This window comes from Talpa occidentalis, unplaced genomic scaffold (genome assembly GCF_014898055.3).
Source record: "Talpa occidentalis isolate TD23 unplaced genomic scaffold, MPIMG_talOcc4v2.1 talOcc4.8, whole genome shotgun sequence".
In the NCBI taxonomy this organism is placed as follows: Eukaryota; Metazoa; Chordata; class Mammalia; order Eulipotyphla; family Talpidae; genus Talpa; species Talpa occidentalis.
This window is the reverse complement of record NW_023605194.1, coordinates 119030604-119042993: the sequence shown is the minus strand read 5'-3', so window position 1 is coordinate 119042993 and position 12390 is coordinate 119030604. Positions and strand designations below refer to the sequence as shown.

At 58.7% G+C, this 12390-nt stretch overlaps 2 protein-coding genes across 2 annotated transcripts; one reads left to right on the top strand and one right to left on the bottom strand.

Moving 5' to 3' along the window:
- The first annotated feature begins 2146 nt into the window (after positions 1 to 2146).
- Positions 2147 to 5676, top strand: LOC119234790 (basic proline-rich protein-like). Its single transcript, XM_037497787.1, has 2 exons — positions 2147 to 2255; positions 3578 to 5676. The coding sequence occupies exons 1-2, from the start codon at positions 2147 to 2149 to the stop codon at positions 5674 to 5676; spliced, it is 2208 nt and encodes a 735-aa protein (XP_037353684.1).
- Positions 5677 to 6089: 413 nt separating this feature from the next.
- SMIM43 (small integral membrane protein 43) lies at positions 6090 to 6281 on the bottom strand. Its single transcript, XM_037497408.1, has one exon. It carries the CDS (start codon positions 6279 to 6281, stop codon positions 6090 to 6092), a length of 192 nt encoding a protein of 63 aa, XP_037353305.1.
- Between the last annotated feature and the right edge of the window lie 6109 nt (positions 6282 to 12390).

The following is a 12390-nucleotide window of genomic DNA, read 5'->3' as shown; positions in this document are numbered from 1 at the left end:
GCACAGCAGGGCAGATGGAGAACATTGCTGCCCAGACTGCGGTGGAAGCCTTTCTCCTCCCGGTGCCTCCCCGGGGAGTGGGCTGGGGAGGGCACCTTTGAGAAGTGCTTCTCCTCCGGTTCCTGCGTGGCTGGGAGCATCCCAGGGGTTTACCAGACACCCCCACCCCGTGTGGGAGGGGGTCACAGACAAGCAGTCTCTGTCGGGAGGCCAGGCACTCCACCCATGCCGACCCCACACGGGGACCCCACAGGGGGACCCCACACGAGGACCATGTGCACCGGAGGAGCAGCTTCCCAGGAGCCTCCCACGGAAGCCCTGGTGTGGGGCGCAGCCGGAGCTCCTGGGAAGCTGCTGTGTTGCGCCCTCGGCCTTTCTCCAGCCCGAGAGGCCGCCAGGGGCTCCCCCAGACCCAGCATCACCCCCTCTTGTCAGGAGAGCTCAGATGTCCGCTGGGCCAGAGACCGCAGCCAGCGTGGGCAGGGGAAGCCTTGGCTTGGCCAGGCTGGCTCCGGGTGTCCAGGCTTCTCAGGGGGCGCCAGTGCCCCGGCACCACCGGGAGCCTCAGGGCCACCGACGCTGGGAGCTGCTGAGCCAGAGCGGCCCCAGCCTCTTGGTTCCATGGGAAATGAAGGGACCTGCTCTGACAGAGCCGCTGCCCAGCCACCAGCTATTCTGGAGTTCACCGTCCATCGTGATTCCCAGCCAGAAGGCAAGATTTCCTCTGAAAGTACAAGGAATCTTGCCTGATGGACCTGCACATGTGCAGGAAGGCCAAGTCACCTGACAGTCACAGGGAAAAGCCAAGTTGAATAAAAAAGCTTGAGCTTGAACTCACCCAAGTCTTCAGGATCTGGCGACACAGATGAGAGGGAAGAAGCGGCCAGGCTCATCACATGAATTCACTGCTGTTAAGGACAACAAGATGACATTTTTAGTGTGACCATCAAAAGTGTCCTCTGAGCGCAAGTATGTTCTGATCATAGCTCTAAACGCAAGTCTGATCAAACTCCAGTAAGGTAAATGCTAACTATCCATACAGTTAATCAGGTCAATATTGGACCCACAACTTCATTTATTCTGTGTAGACAAAGAAATGGAGAATTTAGAATTTATTTCACTGAATCAAGCCAAAAGAAATAAAATCAAAGATAATTTTTAAAATCTGGCAGTGACTTCCTAATGACTCCAGAATTTTAACCATGGATTTAACTTACAAATACCACAGACTAGCAGTAAAATTTAAAACAAAATACTCTGCAGATACCTTCTCTGTACTACAAGGCACTCTCAGTGCTTGGAAAGGCCTGGATCACCAGGTATGAGTCAGAAAAAGTAAACATTTCCTAGTATCCTACCTGGTTTAACCATTTACAATGTTTAAAATTTTGGAGATGTGTGTATATATATATATATATATATATATATAATATATATATTTCACTTACTTTGAAACTACAGACAAAATTGGAAGCGTGGAATGTCAAACTAAAAATGGAGTACTGCATATTTTGTGCTCACCTAGTTCCAAGTTTCCGCCCCTGCAAGGGAACCAAAAACAGCTCCTGGCAACTCGTCATTCCCAGAAAAGCCAGCGCCAGACACTCCCAGAGAGACGCGTCCCCAGTGCTGGGGACCCACAGCAGATGGCACCGGCCCCGGTCGGCAGCTGTGCCCTAAAGTTGGGGTTCAGACATAGGCATCTACTTCATTAGACATTTTCGATTCTGCAGGTGTGAGTGTGATGTCATTCTCATTCAACGGAAAATGCTTATTTCGCCAAGCAGAACTGCAGATTTACTGCAATTACAAGACCGGAAAGTGAAATAATTAAAACTGTCCTAATAAAGTGTGAAGTCATTTGACGGCTGGAATGTAGAAGCAACAACGAAATAAGAATATAAAGTAAAACACTAATAGAATGCTGCTAATTACAGCCCATCTCCTTATAGTGTAAGAAGCTCAACTCAGCTTCTAACATTGCTGAAGAATCAATGAAAACCTCTTATTGGAAATAAATAGGAATAGGAATCTTCTGCAATGAAATTACATGACGAACAGTTGTTTAAAATGCTCCTCGCTTTCCCAGTGCTCCAACGCCCAGCTCGTGTCTACACTGTCTCTGGAGACGCAGTGCGCTGGCGGCATGCCCCAGGCGGCCGGTGGCTTCTGGTGGCAAGCATGTGGGCACGGAAGTGGCTCTCATCTGGGAGACCAGCCTGTGCCAAGCCCTGAAGACACAGGAGCGGACAAAGGTGCCAGGCAGGCAGCCCCGGTTGGCCCATCGCACCAGGAGGTGACCACGCGGTCAGTTCAGAGACAAAGGTTGGGAATTCTGATCTACAGTTTAGGGCCAAGTTCCAGGCAGACTGGACAGTAGGAATAAGTGTCCACTGTTTGCCAGGATGAGTGGAAACTCAGTGCCTGGCAAGTTAGATTGCGAGGAGGCTGGAAAATGCGCTGGACACAGGACACAAGATGGTAACCCCTTTTTCTGCAGGAGATTGAGTCAGCAAAAAGAGAGGGTTGGGGCTGCAGCACCCCGAATGCCCCACCCCGTGCCCCATGTCTGTGCCCAGCAGGGTTGGTGGCTCACCTCCACGCTGGGCACTTGGGGAGAGGGAAATGCCCCCAGACCGGGGATCAAACAGGCAGCTCAGCAACCTGTGTTCTAAGTTTTAAGTCAAGTATAAAGGGGCAGGTTCCCAGCCCCATAAACAGCAATTGTTAGTTCATTGCCTGCGCGACACCGCCGTGCCCATGTGGACCACACACCCGCTTGGCCATGGTCCCAGAGGGGCTCAGCAGGCGGGAGCCACGGCTGCAGGGACATCTCAGCTGCGGCTGTTGATCCGGGACTTGAGCTGTGTCAGGTCCAGTCTTACTTGCTCGAGTGCTGCACTCACTTCATTAAAAGACAGGTTCATTCTGGCAAAGTGAGAAAGAAAACGGGGGCGGAAGAGCACAAGGGACTATGGTGACCCACGGCTGGCTTGGTGGTGGGAATCCTATGGGGACAGCCCTGGGAGGAGAAACCAGACCGTGTACAAAAATGAACAATGATGTCGTCTATACATGTATATAAAAGAAAACACGGACATGATTAACTTCTCAGGTCAAAATTTCCCCCGTAATTATTCAGCTACGTGCCACTATTGTTCCTCCCCTTGAATCATCAAACTGAATGTTTTCCACGTTCCCTTCGTGCTGTCAGCTTACGCAGGGGTGGGTATTTCGCTGCTCGTAGCCTCTGCGCAGAGGCTTTCTTTGTACCTAAAGTTAATATTCTCAATGTGACAGTCAGGAAAGGGCAGTTTGCCCCACCCTGACCCCGCTGGGCCCTACCTGCGCCAGCGAACAGAGTCCTCCCTCCCTGGAGACAAGACGCGGCCTGTGTTTCAAGCCACGCGCCCGCATCACCTTCCCTGAGCTCTCAGGCTCCCGCGGCCTCTCCTCGGTCTGCGGGCCCTGCCCTGGCCTGAGGCCCGCGCCCCACCCGCCGCGCGCTGGGGTCCTCGCCGGGCAGCGCCCTTGCTGCTGTACCCGTTTCTTCCATCCTTGCTTTTCACTTTTTTAGGTCTTGGGTCTTCAGAAGCTTTGCCACAACCATGGCCAAAAGGAAGCCACGGCTGGTCCTCACTTGGCACGGAACGTACCCAGGGGCTGAGCCTGCAGCGGGGCCCTCGCGACCCTTCTCGGGCCGGCGTCTGGGGAGGAACTGACCGCCGACCCTGCCCGGGGCGCTCGTCTCCTGACGCCACGTCCAGTCTTTCCGCCCGAGGCTCGCCCTCCAGTGCCCGCCACGCCTGCCCGAAGCGCTCCTCGAGGGCTCACCTACCTGCACCCCCAGAACCCGAAGGACGGGCCCCGGCGGCTCCGAACCCCACAACCGCGGGCACCACCCGGTCGCGCCAGAACCGGAGTGGGGGCGGGGTGGAAGGGTTCCCGGTGAAATCGCCCTCCCCCCCGCAGGGGACCCTCTGGCCGGCCGCCAAAGCGCGGGGACGCCCAAAGCGGCGTTCCGAGGACCCCGCGCGCCCCGGCCCCGGCCCCCCGCCAAGCCCGCTCTTCCGCAGCAACTTGGAGCGGGGCTTGGCGCCGGCTGCTCTGGAAGTGGCTGCTGAAGGCGCTCAGCCACCGGGTCCTGCCCCCAGGGGAGTCCAAACTGCAGGCGGGCGGGACAGAGGCGCCACCGCGGCTCCAACGGCCGCGTCTCCACCCCAGGCCCGCCGCGGGCCCGCCGAAGGGCAGCGTCAGCCGGGACCCCGTGGGGGCCTGCGTCCCGCCTCCGGGGAGCGCTGCCCGCGCGCCCTGCCCGCCGGAGCCCCCTGCCCGCGCCCCGCCCGCCGGAGCCCCCTGCCCGCGGCCCGCCCGCCCGAGCCCCCTGCGCGCGCCCTGCCCCCGGAGCCCCCTCTGCGCGCCCTGCCCCCGGAGCCCCCTGCGCGCCCTGCCCCCCGGAGCCCCCTGCCCGCGCCCTGCCCACCGGAGCCCCCTGCCCGCGCCCTGCCCACCGGAGCCCCCTCTGCGCGCCCCGCCCGCCGGAGCCCCCTGCGCGCGCCCTGCCCACCGGAGCCCCCTCTGCGCGCCCTGCCCGCCGGAGCCCCCTGCCCGCGCCCCGCCCGCCGGAGCCCCCTGCCCGCGGCCCGCCCGCCCGAGCCCCCTGCGCGCGCCCTGCCCCGGAGCCCCTCTGCGCGCCCTGCCCCCCGGAGCCCTGCGCGCCCTGCCCCCCGGAGCCCCCTGCCCGCGCCTGCCCACCGGAGCCCCCTGCCCGCGCCCTGCCCACCGGAGCCCCCTCTGCGCCCCCGCCCCGCCGGAGCCCCCTGCGCGCGCCCTGCCCACCGGAGCCCCTCTGCGCGCCCTGCCCGCCGGAGCCCCCTGCCCGCGCCCCGCCGCCCGAGCCCCCTGCGCGCTCCCTGCCCGCCGGAGCCCCCTGCGCGCTCCCTGCCCCCCGGAGCCCCTCTGCGCGCCCTGCCCCCCGGAGCCCCCTGCGCGCACCCTGCCCCCGGAGCCCCCTGCGCGCCCTGCCCCCGGAGCCCCCTGCCCGCGCCCTGCCCACCGGAGCCCCTCTGCGCGCCCCGCCCGCCGGAGCCCCCTGCCCACCGGAGCCCCCTCTGCGCGCCCTGCCCGCCGGAGCCCCTGCCCGCGCCCCGCCCGCCCGAGCCCCCTGAGCGCTCCCTGCCCCCGGAGCCCCTGCGCGCTCCCTGCCCCCCGGAGCCCACCTGCGCGCTCCCTGCCCCCGGAGCCCACCTGCGCGCGCCCTGCCCGCCGGAGCCACCTGCCCGCGCCCTGCACCCCGGATCCCACCTGCCCGCCGGAGCCCACCTGCCCCCCGGAGCCCTGCGCGCCCTGCCCCCCGGAGCCCCTCTGCGCGCCCCGCCCGCCGGAGCCTCCTGCGCGCTCCCTGCCCCCCGGAGCCCCCCCCTCTGCGCGCCCTGCCCCCCGGAGCCCCCTGCGCGCCCTGCCCCCGGAGCCCACCTGCGCGCGCCCTGCCCGCCGGAGCCCACCTGCCCGCGCCTGCACCCCGGATCCCACCTGCCCGCCGGAGCCACCTGCCCCCGTAGCCCCTGCGCGCCCTGCCCCCCGGAGCCCCTCTGCGCGCCCGCCCGCCGGAGCCCCCTGCGCGCGCCCTGCCCCCCGGAGCCCACCTGCGCGCGCCCTGCCCGCCGGCCCACCTGAGCGCGCCCTGGCCCCCGGAGCCCTTTTGCGCGCCCTGCCCGCCGGAGCCCACCTGCCCGCCGGAGCCCACCTGCCCCCCGGAGCCCCCTGCCCGCGCCCTGGCCCCGGAGCCCCTTTTGCGCGCCCTGCCCGCCGGAGCCCCCTGCGCGCTCCCTGCCCCCCGGAGCCCCCTGCGCGCCCTGCCCGCCGGAGCCCACCTGAGCGCGCCCTGCCCGCCGGAGCCCCCTGCGCGCTCCCTGCCCCCCGGAGCCCCCTGCGCGCCCTGCCCGCCGGAGCCCACCTGAGCGCGCCCTGCCCGCCGGAGCCCACCTGCCCGCCGGAGCCCACCTGCCCCCCGGAGCCCCTGCCCGCGCCCTGCCCCCGGAGCCCCTTTTGCGCGCCCTGCCCGCCGGAGCCCACCTGCGCGCGCCGGGTCACACCGCCTGCTCGCGGGCGAAGCCCCACGGCTCCCGGTGCAGCGAGGGGCGCCCCGGCTGCAGCGCCCCCGCCGTGCTGGCCACCGAGTTCTTGAGCTGCTTGATGACCACGAAGAGCAGCAGGAAGAGCAGGAACAGCAGGAAGAAGAAGAGCGCCAGGTAGAGCAGCAGGTTGAGCTCCCACTCCATGCCGCCGCGCGGGGCGGCGCCGGACCCCGCCGCTGCCGGGCTCCCCGGGGCCCGCCGCCGCCGCCGGGCGCGCCGCTGCCTCCCCGGGCCGCGCTGGGGCGCGCGGGCGCGGCAGGTGTGGGCAGCGGCGGCGCGGGCGGGGCGCGGGCGGGGGCGGGCGCCGGCGGCCTCCCAGGGGCGCGGGGGCCGCTAGTTCGCCAAGGCTGCTCGGAACCCCGCCCCTCCCGCCCGGCCCGCGCGGGAGTCCCGGGGAGTCCGCGCCGACGGCCGGGCGGGGCGCGGGCGTCCAGGGCCGGGGAGCCCCGTGGCCCGCGCAGCTGGCGAGTCAGCCTCCCGGGAAGCAAGAGAAACCCGTTTCCTTAAGGGCCTGAGAGTCCCGCCCTCTGTCCGCGGGACGCCGCAGCCCCTCTGGAGCCACGGGGGGGGGGGCGGCTTATTTAGGGCTGTGTAACTGCCCCGAAACTTGGTGCCTGGAACACAGACTCCGGATGCCCCCGTCCCTGCTGCGAGGACTCGAGGCCTGGGGAGGCAGCTCTGCCCGGAGGCTTCTCCTGCCCGCGGGGGTCGGTGGGTCGGTGGAGGGGCCACTGCCGGGCCGCGGAGGGGGCTGGCTGCGTCTCCTGCGGGCCTCCACTCGCCGCCTCACAGCACCCGGCCTTCCCCCCAGCAGGTGCGCAAGGGAGCAGGGCGGAGCTCCTGCCCCTTCCGGCCGCCTTGGGAAGGCGTGCACCTGGCTTCTGCGATGCCTGTTCGCACAGCTGAGGACAGAATTTGGGGGACAAGACCTTCAACTCCAGAGATGATGGCCGTTGGGGCCACCGTGGAGTCTGTCGTGGCTGTGAACACGGCAGGTCTCACCGCCCGTCCTTGGGACAACGCAGACCGGGCAGAGCCGTCAGGGCTCAAGTTGGCATCCCACACACGCCCGGAGCCCTGCAGCCAGCGGCTCTCCCGGGTCGGGAGGGTTCCAAGGCTTAGCAGAGGCCAGAAACGGCGGTGGGCTGCAAGCTCGGAGGTGAGTGTTGTAAGGCTCAAAAGTGAGTGGGTTTTGGGTAAGAACGTTTTGCGGGGCAACTTGCTACCTTCCTCCGGTGGCTGAGGCTCCCCAGGGTTAGCCCCTCCTGTGCAGAGTTCCACCCCCGGCCTCTGCACGAAGCAGCTCCCTGCTTGAGGGTCTCTCTCCATTACACAGTCACCTCCCAGGCAGAGCCGGGCCGGCACTGGCCCGGGCTGATGGTGCTGACGCTCGCGGCAACTGTTAAATCTTCAAAAATTATGCAAGCCACGTGTTACAAATCAGCTATTATTAAAATCAAACTTAAGTGTGTAATGAATTATGTTAATAACAAAGGTAATACTCAAAACTCCCTGCCTAATTCTCTTACTACACTCTACTGTGACGAACGCACTTGAGGTTTCCACACCTGCTGCAGCTGGACGGCCGAAACGCACGTGGCTTAGTGGGCATCTCCCAGCCACGCGCAGAAGTCATGAGGCAGCTCGAGACTGGCTGTGGCGAGTGTGGCTGCCCTGCTAACATCAACCAGCTCGTTTCTGCCTACAAGTTTTCGAGGGCATCCGGAAGTCTTACACAAATAGTGATTTTTTTTTTTGACTCCCCAAGCTCCACACACCTCGTATCTGGAGCACCACAAGTCCCTGCTGCGAGTTTTTCCACTTGAGGCAATCTCGGCAGGATGGCCACGCGCCCACACTCCCCAGACAGTGGCAGGAAGGCCTCTGCCAAACAGCCTCGACTCCAGAACCCAGAAGCCTGGGAGCAGACAGGCCGGGAGAGGGGAATGTGGAGGTCAGAGTGTCCCAGGGCAGCACCCCAAGGGGCAGACCAGTTCAGGGAGTGGCCTGGACATGACCTGCTGGCCTCCACAGCATCCTTGACTCCTGCCCTTCCCCCAAGTTCATCTCTCCTGCGTCCTCGGCAGCCTGTGAGCTCCCCGGACTTCCAGGAAATATCCTTAGCAGAAGGCCTAGTGGTTAGTCCAGCTGGCAGGTGAGGACACTGACCGATACAGAAAGCATCGCTCACATACGCTGCACCTTTAGGCACGCGTAGTTAACGACGTACTTCACAGAAGAGGCGGCTGCTGCCTGGCACATTTCCATCCAGGCATTCCAGCCACAAAGGACAGGAGAGGTCGGCCCGTGCCCGCACAGCTCCCAAGCGTCAAGACCTGGGCTCTGAGCCGCGGCGCCTGCTCCAGACCTTCACCCCGCATCCCCCGCGTGGGAGAGCGGCCCTTTCCTGTGGCCTGACCACCAAATCGAGGCCCACGGTTTCCCCTCAAACTTAAAAGAAACAACTTTCCAGACACACATGCTCTGCCCTGAGCCAGCGTTCGCCCGCTTGACGCTGGTGGAGCGGCCATGAGACACAGGCTGGGTGCCGCAGCGCCGGAGCCCGCTGCAGCCCCCCCAGACATGCCTGTGTCCATCACCCACCTATCTGGGCAGCTTAATTATTCACTAATAAATCATCCACTCTCAATGAATTTGTATTCACGATAATATCACTATCACAAAAATAACTTACTCCATAGAAGAGCTACCCCCACTGCTTTTTATCCTCTCCATGCTTACGTACCTCCAAGAGGAGAGAAGCAGAACTTCAGTTTCTGTGGTGCAGCTCCCTAGACATAGGGCACAATGCTTTTCTGTCCCAATATGCATATTAAGAAATTCACACAAAGAAAACCCAAGCATTTTATTATTTTTTAAAATTATTTTTATTTATTCACGCATAGGAGAACTGGGGTGCAAGCCAGAGGTGCGGGGGGTGAGAGGACTCCCCAGAGGCACAGTGGTAAGCAGAACAGGCAGATCCACTGAAATCCACTGCTGAGGGGAGCAGCAGAGAGACAGGAGGGGTCTGCTGTGCCCTGTGAGCAACTCCCTGTTTGGGGCTTGAACTCAGGCTGCAGTGGCTGGCGATAGCTCGATAGGACTGAGACTTAACCCCTGTGCCCCCTGGAAGGGAGGCCCCAAAACCCAAGCATTTTAAAAGGGGGGAGGGACATTCACTCACCATAAGAGAGTAGCTGGTTTCAGCCTCTTAAAAGAAAGCCCTCGCACACAGTCTGGGGTGGGGGGTGGTGCTGTGTCTTACAATGTCACGTGCTGCCCAGCATGTGGCCACAGCACACCGCAGCAACCAGCCCAGTGAGGGACATTGACGAAATATGTACATATTATGAAACGACCACTGCAGTTAGCTTGGTTAATGAGACATCCATGACCACAGTTACAATTTTTTTCTTGTAATGAGCTTTTAAGATCTGTTCTCTCAGCAACTTCCAAGTAGACAATGCAGTATTAGCGTAGTCACCATGCTGTACAGGGCATCCTCAGGACTTGATTATCTTGTGACTCAATTTCTTTTTTCTTTTTATAAAGATTTATCTATTTATGCATATGAGAACTTGGGTACAGACCAGAGATGTGGGAGGTGAGAGAATTCACCAGAGACAGAACAGGGAGCAGAACAGGCAGATCTACAGAAATACACCGCTCGTGGGGAGCAGCGGGTGAGGCAGGAGAGGTCTGCTGCGCCATGGCCGGGATCAAACTCATGCCGCAGTGGGTGGCGACAGCTTGATAGCACTGTGTCTTTAACCCCTGCGCCACTAGCGAGGACTGTAACTCAATTTCCATACCTTTCGGGTCCCTCCCCCCATTTCATTCACCCACCTCTGGTAACCATCAATCTGTTCTCTGTATCTATACATTTATTGCTTTAATAGTCCACCTCTAAGGGAGACCATATATTATTTGTTTTCCTATTTCATTCAGCTGTTATCTTCAGGTCCATAAATGCTGTTGCCAATGCCAGGATTTCCTTTTTTATGGCTAAATAATATTCCATATATAGATATACCACATTTCCTTTATCCATTCATCCATCCATGGTCACTTAAGTTGTTCCTGTATCTTGGCTACTATAAATAACACTGCAGTGAACTTGGGGATACAGATATCTTTTCAGGTTCATGTTTGGTTCCTTCAGATAAATACCCAGAAGTAGAACTATGGGATCATATTGTACTCTGATTTTTATTTTTCAGAGGAAACTCCATACAGTTTTCTGTAGTGTCTGCAACAATTACATTCCTATTTCTAACATTTTTTTTAGAATCACATAGATTTAAGCATTGCTTCATAGCAGTGTGTAGACTGAGTCTCTCTGGGTTCCTATGCCAGGTGACCTGGCAAGAAATCTTGGTTTCCCTCCTAACCAGCATGCGACCTCAACCCTGTGTGACTCAATTGCCTTATCTGTAAAATCACATCGGTATTTGTGGAACAACCTGTCATTTCTGATTAAAGACTGATAAAATATTGATGATTTTGTGGTGCTATAATAGACCATTATCTACAGTCTTGACTTACAGTTCTGAGTCACTCAGGAAAATAATCGCAGGTTACAGCAGAACGGCATGTGACAATTTGACATGGCCCATGTGGCAAGGGACACTGCTGTAAGACATGGAAAACAAACTCTTTTTTTTTTTTTTTTAATTTTTTTTTTTTTTAATAGAGGCATGTTTTATTTATTTATTTATTTGTTTGTTTGTTTTGTTTATACATGCACTGGGTACAGTCAGAAGCGCGGGAGGGTGAGAGAATTCACCAGAGCCAGAGCGGGGAGCAGAGCAGGCAGAAGGACCGAAGTACACTGCTGAGGGGAGCAGCGGGCGGCAGGAGAGGTCTGCGCGCCATGTGGGACCCTCCTCTGGTGGCCGGGGAGCAGCCGGGGATCGAACCGGCACCGCAGAGGCCGCGGGCAGCTTCGCAACCCAGCGCTCAACCGCTGCGCCACCGGGGAGGCCCATGGAAAACAAACTCTTGACCACTCAACTCCTTCTATTAGGCAGTTACATGTGAAATAGTCATGAGGTAGCTCCATTTTTTTTTTTTTTTTTTTTTGATGGGACCCTTGCTGGCAGCCGGGGAACGAACCGGCGCTGCAGAGGCTGCGGGCAGCCTCGCAGCCCAGCCCTCAACTGCTGGGCCACCAGGGGAGGCCCTTCATTTTCATTATGAGAAACCGCCAGAGTTTTCCAAAGAAGCTGGACCCATCCCCATTCCCTCAAGTAGACACCAGCAGTCTAAGAGGGTTCCTTTCCTCCACACTTTTTTCTGATCTTGACATGGACAGTCTCACAGCTGTCAGGTGGTATCTCCTTGTGGCTTTGACTTGCTTTTCCCTGGTGACGACAATGAGCATTTTCTCATGTGCCTATCGGGCATCTGTATGTCTTCTTTGGAAAAGTGAATATTTAGCTCGTCTGTCCATTTTTTACTGAGTTATTTGTGCAGAAAAACAATCACGTAAGAAGTTTATCTTACAGCTTAGATGCATGAATTCATGCTTTATCTTTTTAATTAGTATACCATGCTACAGACGTGTGCAGTTGTCACCATAACCCAGCTTTATAACATTTCCATCATACCCATATCCACTATCAGTAACTACCCTTCCCCCTTTCTTCACCAACACCTCTCCCCAGCCCTAGGCTACCACTGATCTACTTTGTCTTTGTAGATCTGCCCTTCCTAGGATTTCATATCAATTGGATGATACATATATGGTCTTTTATAGCTTGACTTCTTTCATTCAGCATATTTTTGAGGTTCATCCATGTTGCGAGGTATGTTTACATACTTCATTCTTTTTCAATGCTAACATTTCATTAGATGGATATATACAATTTTGTCTATTTTCCAGTTGATGGCCATCCAGGTAACTCCTTACTTTTTGACCATATGAATAATACTTGTTGTCCCTGTACAAGTTTTCACATGAACAGTTTTCACTTCTTTTGGGTCCATGTATAGAACTGTCGGGTCACATGGTAACTTAATGCTTCACATGAGGAAATGCCGAACTGCTTGCCAAGTGGCTGCAACACTGCCCACTAGCAGTGATCAAGTGTCCCAGACTCCCACATCCCCGCCCAACATTGCTTATGTCTGACTTCATGGTTATAGCAAACTTGGTGTGAAGTGAAGGACTGACTTAATCCAACCTCACTGAATAGTGTGGAGCTCTACAATTCACTGACTTACAAATCCCAATCTAACTACAACCTCT